At 41.0% G+C, this 13,515-nt stretch overlaps 1 protein-coding gene across 1 annotated transcript; it reads right to left on the bottom strand.

Annotated features, from left to right (window-relative positions):
- Nucleotides 1–3,302: 3,302 nt before the first annotated feature.
- On the bottom strand, nucleotides 3,303–6,409 carry kctd12.1 (potassium channel tetramerisation domain containing 12.1). The gene has a single exon (XM_047370374.1). It carries the CDS (start codon nucleotides 6,025–6,027, stop codon nucleotides 5,170–5,172), a length of 858 nt encoding a protein of 285 aa, XP_047226330.1. The 5' UTR covers nucleotides 6,028–6,409; the 3' UTR covers nucleotides 3,303–5,169.
- Between the last annotated feature and the right edge of the window lie 7,106 nt (nucleotides 6,410–13,515).

Raw genomic sequence — 13,515 nt, forward strand, 5'->3', positions numbered from 1 at the left:
TTGCTTTAGCAACTAGACATATTTCCTTTTGTGTTTGTGTGACTATCAATTATTTTCCCTCAGGAAACTTCCATTTTGTGAGACTGGGCCACTTTGCGCTATCTTACAGGCAATTAGTCACCCCAAATTGTTAACTTCTGGGTTTTTGGCTCACCTTGGTGAGCTACTCATACAGAGTAGGCACAAAGTCTCTGGCTACAGATTGATAAAGTAAGTCTTTAGTATAGGGTTTATAAAAAGCTTTGAGAATTGCACTTGACCTTTTCTAACATTCTCTTTGAACAAGTCTAGGCTCTAACAAGCCAATTATATAACCAAGTTAGTGGACTTGGTTACATTTATCTGAGAGGTCACATCTACTGCTACTGATTCCAAAAACACTATTAAACTATGAAGTCATGCTTTATGACTGAAATGGTGTTGCACCAGCTTGAACAATTTGTTCAGTTGTCAATGACAGTCCCCTGCACATGTTCAGTTGGGTCCCAACACACAGTCTGAGAAGAGACAAGTGTCACAGAGCCTCTGAAGTACTCATAATATTTCATGAGTAAATATGGGTATGAGTCAGTTGTTGTTTGCAGGCAGAAATCGATGATGGACTGGTGACTGATAGAGGGTGTTTCCATGGGATAAATGTCATGAAGCCGGTTCTGAAAACGTAGCGTTGCCGATTGTCTTGTGTGCTTCCACCTCTGAAAAAGAAGAGATTTAAAACTAGTCATGGAGTCTATGTTTATATTTGAGTTTGAGGCAAGCTTTGGCATGAGTATTTCTCAAAATAAAATCTAGATTTTATAGGGTTTGAACCCCCACCCTGTCTGTCTCAGTGAGGATATACTTTATATATGATGCGAACGTGCTTCTTGTAAATCAACATTTCTACTCTTACTATTTATGGGAGATTCATACCTACCTATTATGGGGAGCACTTAAATATCTTTGAATTTATTCAACGAATAAATATTTATTAAACAAATAAATTCAGTGATATTTTAAAACAAAAGCGTAAGCATAGTTGGCAAATTTTAGGATTCAGTAGGGTTAACATTACACCGAATTATCCATTCCAAGTCATGCTTTAATATTGTATCACTCTTCAGTTAGAGCACCCATTTACTCCAGGTTTCAACCACCTGATCCAAACTGTCACCCTCATGTCAAACAAAATTAGTTAGTTAAATTATGTTAGGATTTTCAGGATGAACTCAGGAACCTCAAAGGCCCCAAGTTATCATGAAGGAAAAACTGTTACAACACCAGCGTCACTGTCCACAGCGAAGCCAGTTTTACATCCCCATGGTGTGAGCGTGTGCCAACCAGGAAAGAAGAGTCTTCTCCAAAATCAATACTTTCTAGTTCAATTGAAATTCGCAGCTACCAGCATGGCCAGGGCAAATTTCTTCTCTGCAGTTATTTGGAGACAGACTTTGGGAGATTAGGCCACAATGACACAAGGGATGTTTGAAGGAGTCAATGTGAGGCTTTCAGACCATAGAACGCTGTACCATGTACCATGGTGCTGATGTATTGCACACATTGAAAGGAATATTTATGGAGGACTGCCTCCTATTATTCAACTCACATTAACAGCAAGAGGGTTTTTCCAACAGGACAATGATCCTAAACTTGATAAGTTTGGTGTTTCCATTTGTTTTGTCTAGATGAAACTGTTTCTTTGAACAGGACATGAAACCTTAAGTTGAATTAGTCATTTTGAATTTAATGAAAGTAAGCACATAGCTAAGGCAGTAGATGTGCCTGTCCCTCTTCATTAGTCACTCCTCCTCTCACCCAGTGGGAGCTGGAATAAACTCTGGGCTTTTTGATACTAAAAACAACAGTCAGTCTGAAATCAACCTGGCTATAATTTCCTAAGAGTGATATGTTTGGTTCTGAGCTACTATCTGAGTCACTACATTACATTTATAGTGTGTGTCACCTGGAATGAGCTGAAAACTTGCACTGCTACATGACTTTTTTTCCAAGTCCATTTTTCCTAATCATACAAAAACAAGCCATAGTACCAATTTAGAATTACAAATTTATTTTAAGACAAGTCTTTTGGCCTAATCTAAGAGATTTATTGGAAAGCTAAACTGGCACTGAGCTACCGAATGACAGCAAGAAAATTTTTAAACTTGATTTAATGACTGTTGAGATCACAACAACTTATTTTTATGAATTAATCTGTATGTGTAGAATTGATAATTTATTATTTTTAAGGTAAATATTCATGCTTGTACTTGTACTCGTACTCGTCGTCTTCCACTTATCCGGGACCGGGTCACGGGGGCAGCAGACTCAGCAGAGACACCCAGACATCCCTCTCCCCAGAAACCTTCTCCAGCTCCTCCGGGGGGAGCCCAAGGCGTTCCCAGGCCAGCCGAGAGACATAGTCCCTCCAGCGTGTCCTGGGCCGTCCCCTGGGCCTCCTCCCGGTGGGACGTGCCTGGAACACCTCCCGAGGAAGGCGTCCAGGAGGCATCCGGTATAGATGCCCGAGCCACCTCAACTACTCTCGATGTGGAGGAGCAGCGGCTCTACTCCAGATGCCGAGCCCCTCGTGCATTCACAAAAATTATTATTTATTTTTTTTTAAGCCAAACCTGAAAAAGACCGATCTTTCTAAATTATTTAGCCAAAAACTATTCACAGAGGATCTCTGTAGAGCCCGGTAGAGGCCCTGCCCTGCTGTTTGTTCTTTAATCCCAGCCACAATTTGTAGCATAACAACCCATCTTTTGTGTACTTTTCGGGTGCAAAGACATAAGCCAGAGCTGGCTGCATTCTGGCCAGTCACTGACTCTCCATTTATCCACAATGCCTGGCAGACAGCACCCTCCTATTTGTGTGCAGCTGGACCCTTTCATTATTTACACTTGAAATGATAATGGCATCATGTGTGCACAGCTGCAATATTTGCATCCACACGACATGCTGCTGAATTTGTGTGACAAAATGGAAGCGGCTCCTCCTGCAATATTTAAATATAGTCAGATGTGGAGGCTTTCTTCTCGGGAGGTCGAAAAGAAAACAAACACAGTACCTTCAAGAACCCAGCCATAAAAGAGAGAAAGGGGTTTAACGTCAGGTCTTTAGGATTAGTAAAGTAAAACCAATTTTTTTGAGCCACAGTGCCATGCAAGGACTGTGATTTCTGGGCAGGTGACGTCCCTTTTTGTGGTCGACTCTTTGATTCCCTGTGGAGTAGGATTTAAAAGTCAAGAGGGAGTGAAAGCCAATAATTTTAAAAGATTTTGCAGATCATGAGAGGAACATGATTGGAAAAGAACTTGAAGTAAAAGAGAAGAAGGCTTTATTTAGGTCAGAACACTTTAACAAATATAGCCAACACTTCACATATACATTTACAGTCACTGCAGTGGTAAAAACTGCTAGAAGAAACTACAAAACTTGGGCAAAGCAGTAAGCCCAGAATGTACATTGACAATGAATATTAATCACTGTTTGTCAGCTCCTGGACATCATTCAGTTCAGCACGGAGTCAGATTTGACTATAGCAACGGCAATGAAGATGGTGTTTGCTGGTGTTTACCACGCAGGAGGGCTTTCGGTGTTAACTCAAACACAGGGGTGCCTCCAGAAACTTTTGGAAAGGCGGACCAGATGACAGAGATGCCCATGTGTAATTTTTTCAAGTCCAGGTCAAAGGTCTAAAATTACTGAGCAGAAAGTCCTTCAGGAAAAAGCCCAGATCAAGTTTGGACTTTTTGAGACGGAAGTTCAAGTCAAGTCTTAAGTCACTGAGGAGCAAGTTCAAACCAACTCTCAAAATCATTCAGAAGCAAGTCCAAGTCAAGTCTCAAGTCTTTGAGAGGCTGGTCCAAGTAAAGTCTCAAGCCACGGAGGAGAAAACCTAAGTCAGGCCTCTTGTTTTTCATAAGCAATTCCTAACCAAGTCTCCAATCCAAGTCAAGTTTCCTGTTTTTCAGGACCAAGCTGAAGTCAATGATCAAGTCTCTCAGGGGCAAGTCAATATCTCAAGTCACAGCAGAGCAAGTCCATGTCAAGTCTCAAGGCTTAATAGGTAGAGCAGGTCCCCCATGTAAAGAATGCTCAACACAGCTGCTCTGAGTTTGATTCCTTGCTTTAGTCTGCATGGCTTCCTCTTTTCTCTTTGCCTCCTTTCCTATCTTCTAAATTGTCAAGTAAAGGCCACTAAGCCCACAAAAATATTTTTTAAATTCTCTTTTACCCTGAGTCCAACATCAAATCTTTGATTAGCAAGCCCAAGTCAAGTTGTTGAGGGGTAAGTCCAAGTCCTTTGCCTCATGTCTAAGCCAAGTCTAAATTCTTTAATGACTCATTCAACATTATTACATCTGATGCATGTCATCTAGTTTAATTTAACACATGGCCATTTGATTTATTTTCCTTTTTCAAAAGATAAAATTAAACATGTAAGAAAAATATTAAATACTTCTGTGAATTATTTATAAAAAAGTTTTAAATGTATAATATTTATAATATACATATGCATTTATGTTCTACCAAAAAAAAAAAAGAAAGATTCATGTTGAATTTCTGACTGAATAAGTTAAGAGCTGTTGATCCCCTTCCTTGAATTGGTCTACCTCTTTACAGTGTATTACACTGGGTTTAGAGGGTTTTCTTCTTATTTGTGTCAGAAGATTTGAAAAATTATTAGGGAATCATCTACACCAGCATTTAAACGCTTTGTTGTCAAGTCTAAACCATAACCGTGTTCTAATTTACATAATAAATGATAAAATAAAGAACATTTTACATTATTATAAATGTAAAAAGGTGTGCTTTTCATTCTGAAAAACTGTGAGTGCCTTTGTAAGTTAAGTAAGTTTTGAAAGACATGATGTAACTTAATACAGAATTTAGGTGATAAAACAAAAACCCCTGTGCTGTTTTAAAATAGAAAAGCAGTGTGTTATAAAGGAAAGAAAATTCAAAAACATTTTGTTTTAATAAATATATAATCATTGCTGCAAATTTCAGGAGTAACCGCTAGTAACTACTAGACACAGTCAGAACTGTGTCTAGAATCTATTTCTGGTGCTTCGTTTTATGTCTAGTTATTAGTTTTCTCTCAGCGCTTCATTCCCTACAATTTAGGACAAGTCTTTTCTATATCTTTATATATTTGTGTACATTGAAATGCCATGAATGAGCCTATTCCCGGCAGAAGACATATTCAGTATAGCTTGTCCAGATCTTGTCTTCGTTTGGATCATTGCTGGTGTAGGCGCAGGTGCCCGTGGAGCTGCAGGCCACCATGTGAAATCCCGCCTCTGTCAGCTTGTCAAACGCCTGCTCTAGAAAATTATACTTCAGGTAGTAGCGGGAGGTGTATCTCTCCGGGGGCCTGTCCGGGTCCCTGCTCTCGTTCAAAGTGTCCCCGAACACTTCTTTGGCCAGAGAGGTCTTACCGCACACGGTGATGCGTGCCACCCTCCTGAATTTGGCGTCGGTCTGGATGTCTCTACCGATCGTGTAGGAGCCGCGGTATCCTATGGTGATGTACCCGGACTTTCTGGTGTCCAGAGACGGGGAGCGCATGGCCCCGCTGGCGGAAAGGGCGCGTAAGGGCTCACCGGAGGAGCAGCACTGCGCGCCGTCCTCCATGTCGCTCTGGCTGATCTCCTCGCTGATCGAGTTGTCCTTACTCACCCGCGGGTTGAGGCGCTTAGCCAGGTCCCGCAGCAAGAAAAAGTCCGCCTCCCTCTGCAGGCGGCTCTTCTCGGGGAAGTAGTCCGGGAGAACCAAGTTAAGGTCTCGCAGGTAATCGAGGATGTATCGGAACAAGAAGCCGTCCCTGTCCAAGAAGAAGCGTCCTTTGCTGTCTCTCGCCAGCTCCTTGGGGGACTTCTTACTGAACATGTTCCAGAGGAGCGAGTCCGGCACGGCGATCAGAGTTTTGTGCCTGGTAACATACACCTGCCCGCCGACGTTCAGCTCGATGATCTCTGAAAACGGGGAGCCCAAGTCCCCGCAGCCTGACGCTGCGTGCTCCATGTCGGCCAGTGCCATGTTCTCCGAGCCGCTCTGCGCCGCAGCAGGAGGATCAGTGAAAACAACGAGGTGCCAGCGGCGACAGCCTGCTTATGAAGCCTGGGCTTACCGTGTGCGTGTGTGCGCGTACATTTAGAGGTGACTGATAAATTAACATTTAACTGTTGATATGCTGTTGTAAGGGATGTCTATGCAGCTCCTCCTCCCTCCTCCCTGCTCACTCAAACACAAACACAAATATGGAAAAACAAGGATGGAGAGAGGAGGAAATGTTGTCACCAGCTTCCAGTGGCGCCACCACGAAGGGACATGGAGGGGCAATGCCCACCCATATACAGGGGTTGGACAATGAAACTGAAACACCTGTCATTTTAGTGTGGGAGGTTTCATGGCTAAATTGGACCAGCCTGGTAGCCAGTCTTCATTGATTGCACATTGCACCAGTAAGAGCAGAGTGTGAAGGTTCAATTAGCAGGGTAAGAGCACAGTTTTGCTCAAAATATTGAAATGCACACAAAATTATGGGTGACATACCAGAGTTCAAAAGAGGACAAATTATTGGTGCACGTCTTGCTGGCGCATCTGTGACCAAGACAGCAAGTCTTTGTGATGTATCAAGAGCCACGGTATCCAGGGTAATGTCAGCATACCACCAAGAAGGACGAACCACATCCAACAGGATTAACATCCAACATCTCCCATGGCCTGCACAGTCACCAGATCTAAATATTATTGAGCCACTTTGGGGTGTTTTGGAGGAGCAAGTCAGGAAACGTTTTCCTCCACCAGTATCACGTAGTGACCTGGTCACTATCCTGCAAGAAGAATGGCTTAAAATCCCTCTGACCACTGTGCAGGACTTGTATATGTCATTCCCAAGATGAATTGACGCTGTATTGGTCACAAAAGGAGGCCCTACACCATACTAATGAATTATTGTGGTCTAAAACCAGGTGTTTCAGTTTCATTGTCCAACCCCTGTATATTTTTTATAGAATATGAAAAAAAATTATTCTGGTAATTCAATTAAAAAATTCCGACTCATAAATTTTTATAAATTCCTTGCACACAAATGAATTTCAAGGGTGTATTACTGTTCATTTTGATGATTTTCATTTAGAGGTAATGCAAATTCAAATTTCTGTTTCTCAGAAAAACTATTACATGAAACTGAAAAAAAAAGATTTTTTATACCAAAATGTCGTGTTCTACTTGGTCTACATAAGCATGGAGGGTAATTGGTGACTTGACAGTTTTCCAGACGACAGTAGCCTCTTTTACAAAACAATTCGGTCATAAACTACTGAAAACAAGCCGCTTCCATCATAAATCACAAGTGGAGTCTAGCGATATTCGGCACAGCTTGACCCACGAAGCTGGGTTCTTTTATAAATCAGCTGATGATGGGCTGTGACTACCTTGTGCCCCTACCTTGACAAATTAGGGGCGTAACAGAGGTGGGCTAATTTTTAACCCCCCTCAGTGCAATTTCACAAAACATACCGCCTTGAAGTGGTATGTGAAAGGGGCTTGTCATTGACACTTTCCACAAGGAAGGTACCCATAAGCCACAAAACAACATTGCTAAAGAACCTGACTGTTTACAGGGAGTAATTTCCACACATGTTAATTGATAGGTATTATTTAGTCAACTCAGAGGTAAGGAACGACACAGAGTCAGTTATACTTGCGGCAAGGGTAGCTGTGCAACACAAACTACGAAGTATTAGCCCCCTCTCTCTTTATTTATACATGCTTGGTCACACACAGTTCAACAAGCATCATTCAGAGTGGGGGTGTGTGTGTGTATGTGTGTGTATATGTGTGTGTGTGGGGTCAGAAAGGTTAGGGTTCATTTATCTTAATTATAAACAAACAGAGGAAGTGGGAAGTGGGCACCTGGTGTATAGCCCCCAGATGCTGCTAGTAAAATAATAAAAGAATAAAAGCATAACTCATTCTTGTGACCATCTCCCTTCCTGTAACATGTAAGGAGAGAAAAGCACTTAGATGAGTGATAAACAATACAAAAAGTCATAAAAACCCTAACATTAATAGAAAGTTAAGTGGAATGAAAAACACCTGCCAAGTAAGGCACAGGAGCAACTGGAAATTACTATCCCAGAGTCTGGAGTAAGTGAGGCACAGAATTCAAGTTGTGTGAGGTCCAGAGTGAAGTTTCCATTCAGAGATGTTTTTGGGTAACCTGCTGGAGTTTGGTCCAAGGTCAGTGCAGTTGTCTACAAGGAAATTTCACCGCAGTTCATGCTAAAGCAGCCCTGGCCAACAGTGAGTTCAAATACTGTACAATACATAGACATACTTTCAGGAGGCTGATTTTCCAGGCAAAATACATTTTTTTATTAGTCTTATTGATTGTTGTAATTTTCTAAAAAAAAAAACAGAAGTTTGGGTTTTCGGTATCTGTAAGCCATACTCATCAAAATGAACCGAAAAAATGCATGAAATACACAACTGGCTATGTGTTTTACTTTTTAAAATGAAAGGCAAACTAAATGTATGTTCCATAATACTCTTTTTTTAGATGCATCGGTACATACATAATATTCCTTAATATTAATTTAAGAAAGGAGATTACAAGCTCCAATATATTGCTGTAAGAAGATGTTTATATATTTATTTATGAACGCCTCTGTCATTTTTTTTTTTTGCCCTTCTTAGCATTTTGATGCCTGTTGCTCACTCATAGCTCCACATCTTCCCCTCCCTAAATACTGTATAACAGCATAAAACTCCTGAAGTTATGGTATGGCCCGTGGTTTTGCTGTGCTACCCCAACATTAAACGTGGCTCCCATCTGTCCAACCCTTTAAAAATATTCTAGAGTAGCCTCTGACTGTTACTGCTAAATGACCCTCACATGGTTCTCCCTTACTGTCAACACAAAGCTGCTTTTCCTCTCTTGATTATCTGAATAATCCAAGAAATGTCCAGAATCAGTTCAGTTGATATTTGTTATTCCTTTGAAGCAATGTTCATAAAACATGGAAAGAGTGACACCCATTGTCCTGGAGATGAAACTGCAGCCACCTCTCAGAACAAATACCCAGTGCTCAAAGCTTGGAGAAGCAAAACCAGGAATCATGGGCCTTAAGGAGGCTTTCATATAAGGAACGTCAAAAAGACAACAATAATAATACAAAGCATATGGTCAAAAATTTACTATTTGTATTATTTATTAGCACAGAGTGGATTGTATTTTGTTTGTTCCTGTTCATATTTAGTTATTGCAAAATATTTCAATATATTATTTAAATTTTCTTCTTCTGAGAATAAGCTGTTATATAGCAAAGGAATCCATATGTCCATCAATATAGTCTTTTATATACATATAGCTTTTGTCCAACTTTCTGACTCTTATCTGGTGGTTCAAGTTGGACACAATATTCAAGTAAAGTCAGTTGAATCAGACCTTATACAGGCAGTAGAAACATATGCTGAACTAAATGCTGACGTTTAAGTTGAGGTTTGAAAAACCAGAGGAAATCTATAGAAAGTTGGGTACTGGATTGCTCGAAAGAAAAAGAAAAATCCCTGATAACATGCGGTTGCCAACCCACATTTTCTAAGATGTCTTCAAGACACAAAGCGTGATGTTATGCATATAACTACTGTTCCCTGAAGGACAGGAACATGCTACAACACATGAAGTATGGGCTATCACCGTCTGTCCACTCTGGGATCACTCAATTCAATAGCCGCTCTTGTAGGGAATAAACGGCTGAGAGAAAAATAACGAGACACAAAATGAAGCATCAGAATTAGATCCTAGACACAGTTCTGACTGTGTTGAGTGGTTACTAGTGGTTACTCCTAAAACGTTGCTCCAATGATTATATATTTATTCAAGCAAAATGTTTTTGAATTTTCTTTCCTGTATTACACAATGCTTAAAAATTACAGGCCTATCTCAAAGATTGCTTTTCTATCAAAGCTTCTTGAAAACGTAGCAGCAGAACAGCTAATTTCTTTTATGGAAGAAACATCTTCTTTGGAGTGTAATTCTTGTTGCTTAACCAGAAAATGTTTTTTCCAGATAAGAAATCTTTCTAAACTTTGAACTCTGGTGTCAAAGTCGTCTTTGGTCATTTCAGATTGCTTCTGCTAGGCTTTTAACCAACACTCGAAAGAGACAGCACATTACTCCACTTTTTATCTATTTACGTTGGCTTCCGGTATTTTTATTTTTTCTGAGATTCCAGTCAAAGGCTGTTAATGGTTCCACAAACACATTTTAAGACCAGAGGGGAATAATCCTTTAGAGCTGTGGCCCCCAGATTGTGGAATGCATTGTCTTCCTCTTTGTGCTGTCTTGATTCTGTTTATTCCTTTTATAAGTAGTTGAAGACTCATTTATTCAGACTGGCTTTTAACTAGTTTTCTGCTGTGTGCGGAAGATGGCGCCGGGTGTCATGGCACGCCATCTCTTGGTTCTGAAATGCCTATGTATTGTGTTCATTGTGGTGTACCTACCAGAAATAAAACTCCACTCCCTGTTGGTGTATGAGCGACATACTTCTTAATGCTTCTTAATGTACGTAACTCTCTGCTGATGCTCCTGTGTTGGACAGCAATCTGGGGACTCCCACCGCCTTTGGCATCAGTACTGGGGGAACTGCTTCGGCATGATCCAGCTTGGAGCCCTATTTTATTCATTTGAAACTGAAGCGCTGGTGGAGTTGTCATAGGCGCGGCACACCCTAGGAGAGCTGTCCTTTGGTCTTAATTATTGTGATTTATCGCCCACCCAATTACAATGATCTTTTTATTTATCTTTTATTTTTTTGTTTATCTCATGTTTTTTCCCCTATTACGAAATGATTCTCATAATGGGGGACTTTCATATTCACTTATGTTGTGAGAATAAACATCTTGTTAAAGTTCTTGAAATTAATTGATTCTCAAAATTTCACAGAATTTGTGTCTGGGCCAACATGTATAGGCCACACCTTGATGCTATTTTGGGCTAAGCACTAAATGTGCTGCTGACTGAAAACTGTGTTTTACCTATTTTAGATCATTCTGTAATTTTATTTGATATTTTATTTCCTATACCTTTGGCTTCTGAGAGGGGAAAAATGCCCCACAGGTGATCTAATTATATTAGTCCCAAAGCATTGCTGCAAATTAACATTCACCCACCTGATGTGTTGGATTCCACCTTTATCCACAATCTGTGTGAAAACTCTGACTGTGAACTTTAATAATACCCTTCTGGATTTATTGGATTATGTGGCTCCTATAAAGATCTTAAACACCCTAAAAAGAACCCCATGCCCTGACTTAATGTGGAACCTAAGGCGTATCAGTAGAAAAGCTGCGCGATGTTGACGATGTTCAGTTTTATGTAATAGCGCCATATCACAACACATGTCTTCTCGAGGCAATTCAGTCGAATCATATAGATTTCAAGTCAGGTACATACATTCCAATTAATCCTAATCATCAAACAGTGCAGTCGGATTCAGTTAATTCAGATTGGTTAAAATTTTTTCCATCTGAGGAAACCCAGCAGATTGCATCCAGTCAGTGACTTGCAGCATTCACTCCTCCCGGATGAGCATGTAGAGACAGTGGACAGTAACTGGCGTTGACTTTGCAGCAATCCCTCATACTGAGCATGCATGTAGCGACAGTGGAGAGGAAAAACTCCCTTTTAACAGGAAGAAACCTCCAGCAGAACCAGGCTCAGTGTGAGCGGCCATCTGCCACGACCGACTGGGGGTTTGAGAGAACAGAGCAGAGACACAAAGAGAACAAAGAAGCACTGATCCAGGAGTACTTTCTATAGGAAAGAAAAGTGAAACATTAGTGGTTATAGCTGCTTTAGTAGCTTCATCTAAGAGAGAAAGACAGCAAAGCAGATGAGCTTTGAGCCACTTTTCAAGTCTAGAGTATGAAAGAGAGCACATACAGTTAGTCACAGTAGAAGCTCACCCAGTAGCTATGTCTAGGAGAGACAGGGTTAAACACTGAAAGACAGGACGTGTATCATCTGTATATGGTGAGGATTAAGTTGTTGGCAGCAGCAGTTTGGCCGATGTTCCCCTCCAGGAAGGTGCCACAGCTAAACACAGAGCCAGGTCAGATGTAGCTTCTAGAAAGAGAAAAAAACAGAGAGAGAACATAGAGTTAAAAGCTGAAATAACGGCAAATAACACAAAATTGTAGAGTAGTATGAGAATGTAGCGAGAGTGTAGGGAGTGAAAGTGGTCAATATGTCCTCCAGCGGTCTGAGCGTATAGCAGCATAACTACAGAAATAGCTCAGGATAACCTAAGCCACTCTAACTGTAAGCTTTATCAAAAATGAAAGTTTTAAGTCTAGCCTTAAAGTAGACAGGGTGTTCTAGATTAGAAGTATTTCTACAGACTTGGAAAGACTCTTTGTCCTCTTTTTTCAGTCATTGATGTTTAGAGCAAAAGCATCCTACTTCTTTAATCTCATAATGACTCATAAGTATAATTGTAAACGTTTATTCAACACAGTGACGCAACTTACTGAGGGTAAATCAACCACTTGCAGTTCAAATTTGACATGGCTTTCTTATATTTTTTAGAGACAGGGCCGTAACATTGAAAAATCTGATTTCTTGTTCAGTCAGTAGTTCATCTGATTACGCAGTTGCTTCGCCTGCTGGTGTTGGTCAAGGTTTTTCTGACTTCAAGGTTATCTCCCTGTCTAGGTTAACTACTGTCATTAACGCAGCTCTTTGTACAACCTGTCCCTCAGCCCCTTAACTTATTTAACTTATTAACCTATTTACAACTGAAACTTATTTACAGTGTCCTCCACTTTTAATATCAATCCTTAAAATAAAATGTTTTATTACAGTATCATAATCATACATTGAAGTTGTTCTCTTTGTACAATCGCTCAACATTAACCAGAGGCCTGGGTCCTCTGTTAGGCTCTCTGTTCTCTCATCTCACCCCGCAGGCTTTCTACAGGGTTTAGATCAGGGGACCCAGATCAGCATGGAAGAAGGTCAGTCAGTCATTTTCTACCGCTTATTCCATAGTGGGTCACGGGGGAGCTGGTGCCTATCTCCAGCAGTTTATGGGCGAGAGGCGGGGTACACCCTGGACAGGTCGCCAGTCCATCGCAGGGCAACACACAAACAACCATGCACACACTCATTCATACACCTAAGAGCAATTTAGAGAGACCAATTAACCTAACAGACATGTCTTTGGACTGTGGGAGAAGCCGGAGTACCCGGTGAGAACCCACGCATGCACAGGGAGAACATGCAAACTCCATGCAGAAAGACCCCTGGCTGGGAATTGAACCCAGGACCTTCTTGCTGCAAGGCAACAGAGCTACCAACTGCACCACCATGCAGCCCCGTGGAAGAAGGTTGACTTTATAAATCATTGCCATTTTGAAAGGAACAGTGATTCTACTGTTATTTCAGAGTCTGTGATGACATGGACTCTAACAACGTTTTCCAGGAGCTGTGAACGAGAAACAGGCCCTTTGTGT

This window comes from Girardinichthys multiradiatus, chromosome 7, assembly GCF_021462225.1.
Source record: "Girardinichthys multiradiatus isolate DD_20200921_A chromosome 7, DD_fGirMul_XY1, whole genome shotgun sequence".
NCBI lineage: Eukaryota > Metazoa > Chordata > Actinopteri > Cyprinodontiformes > Goodeidae > Girardinichthys > Girardinichthys multiradiatus.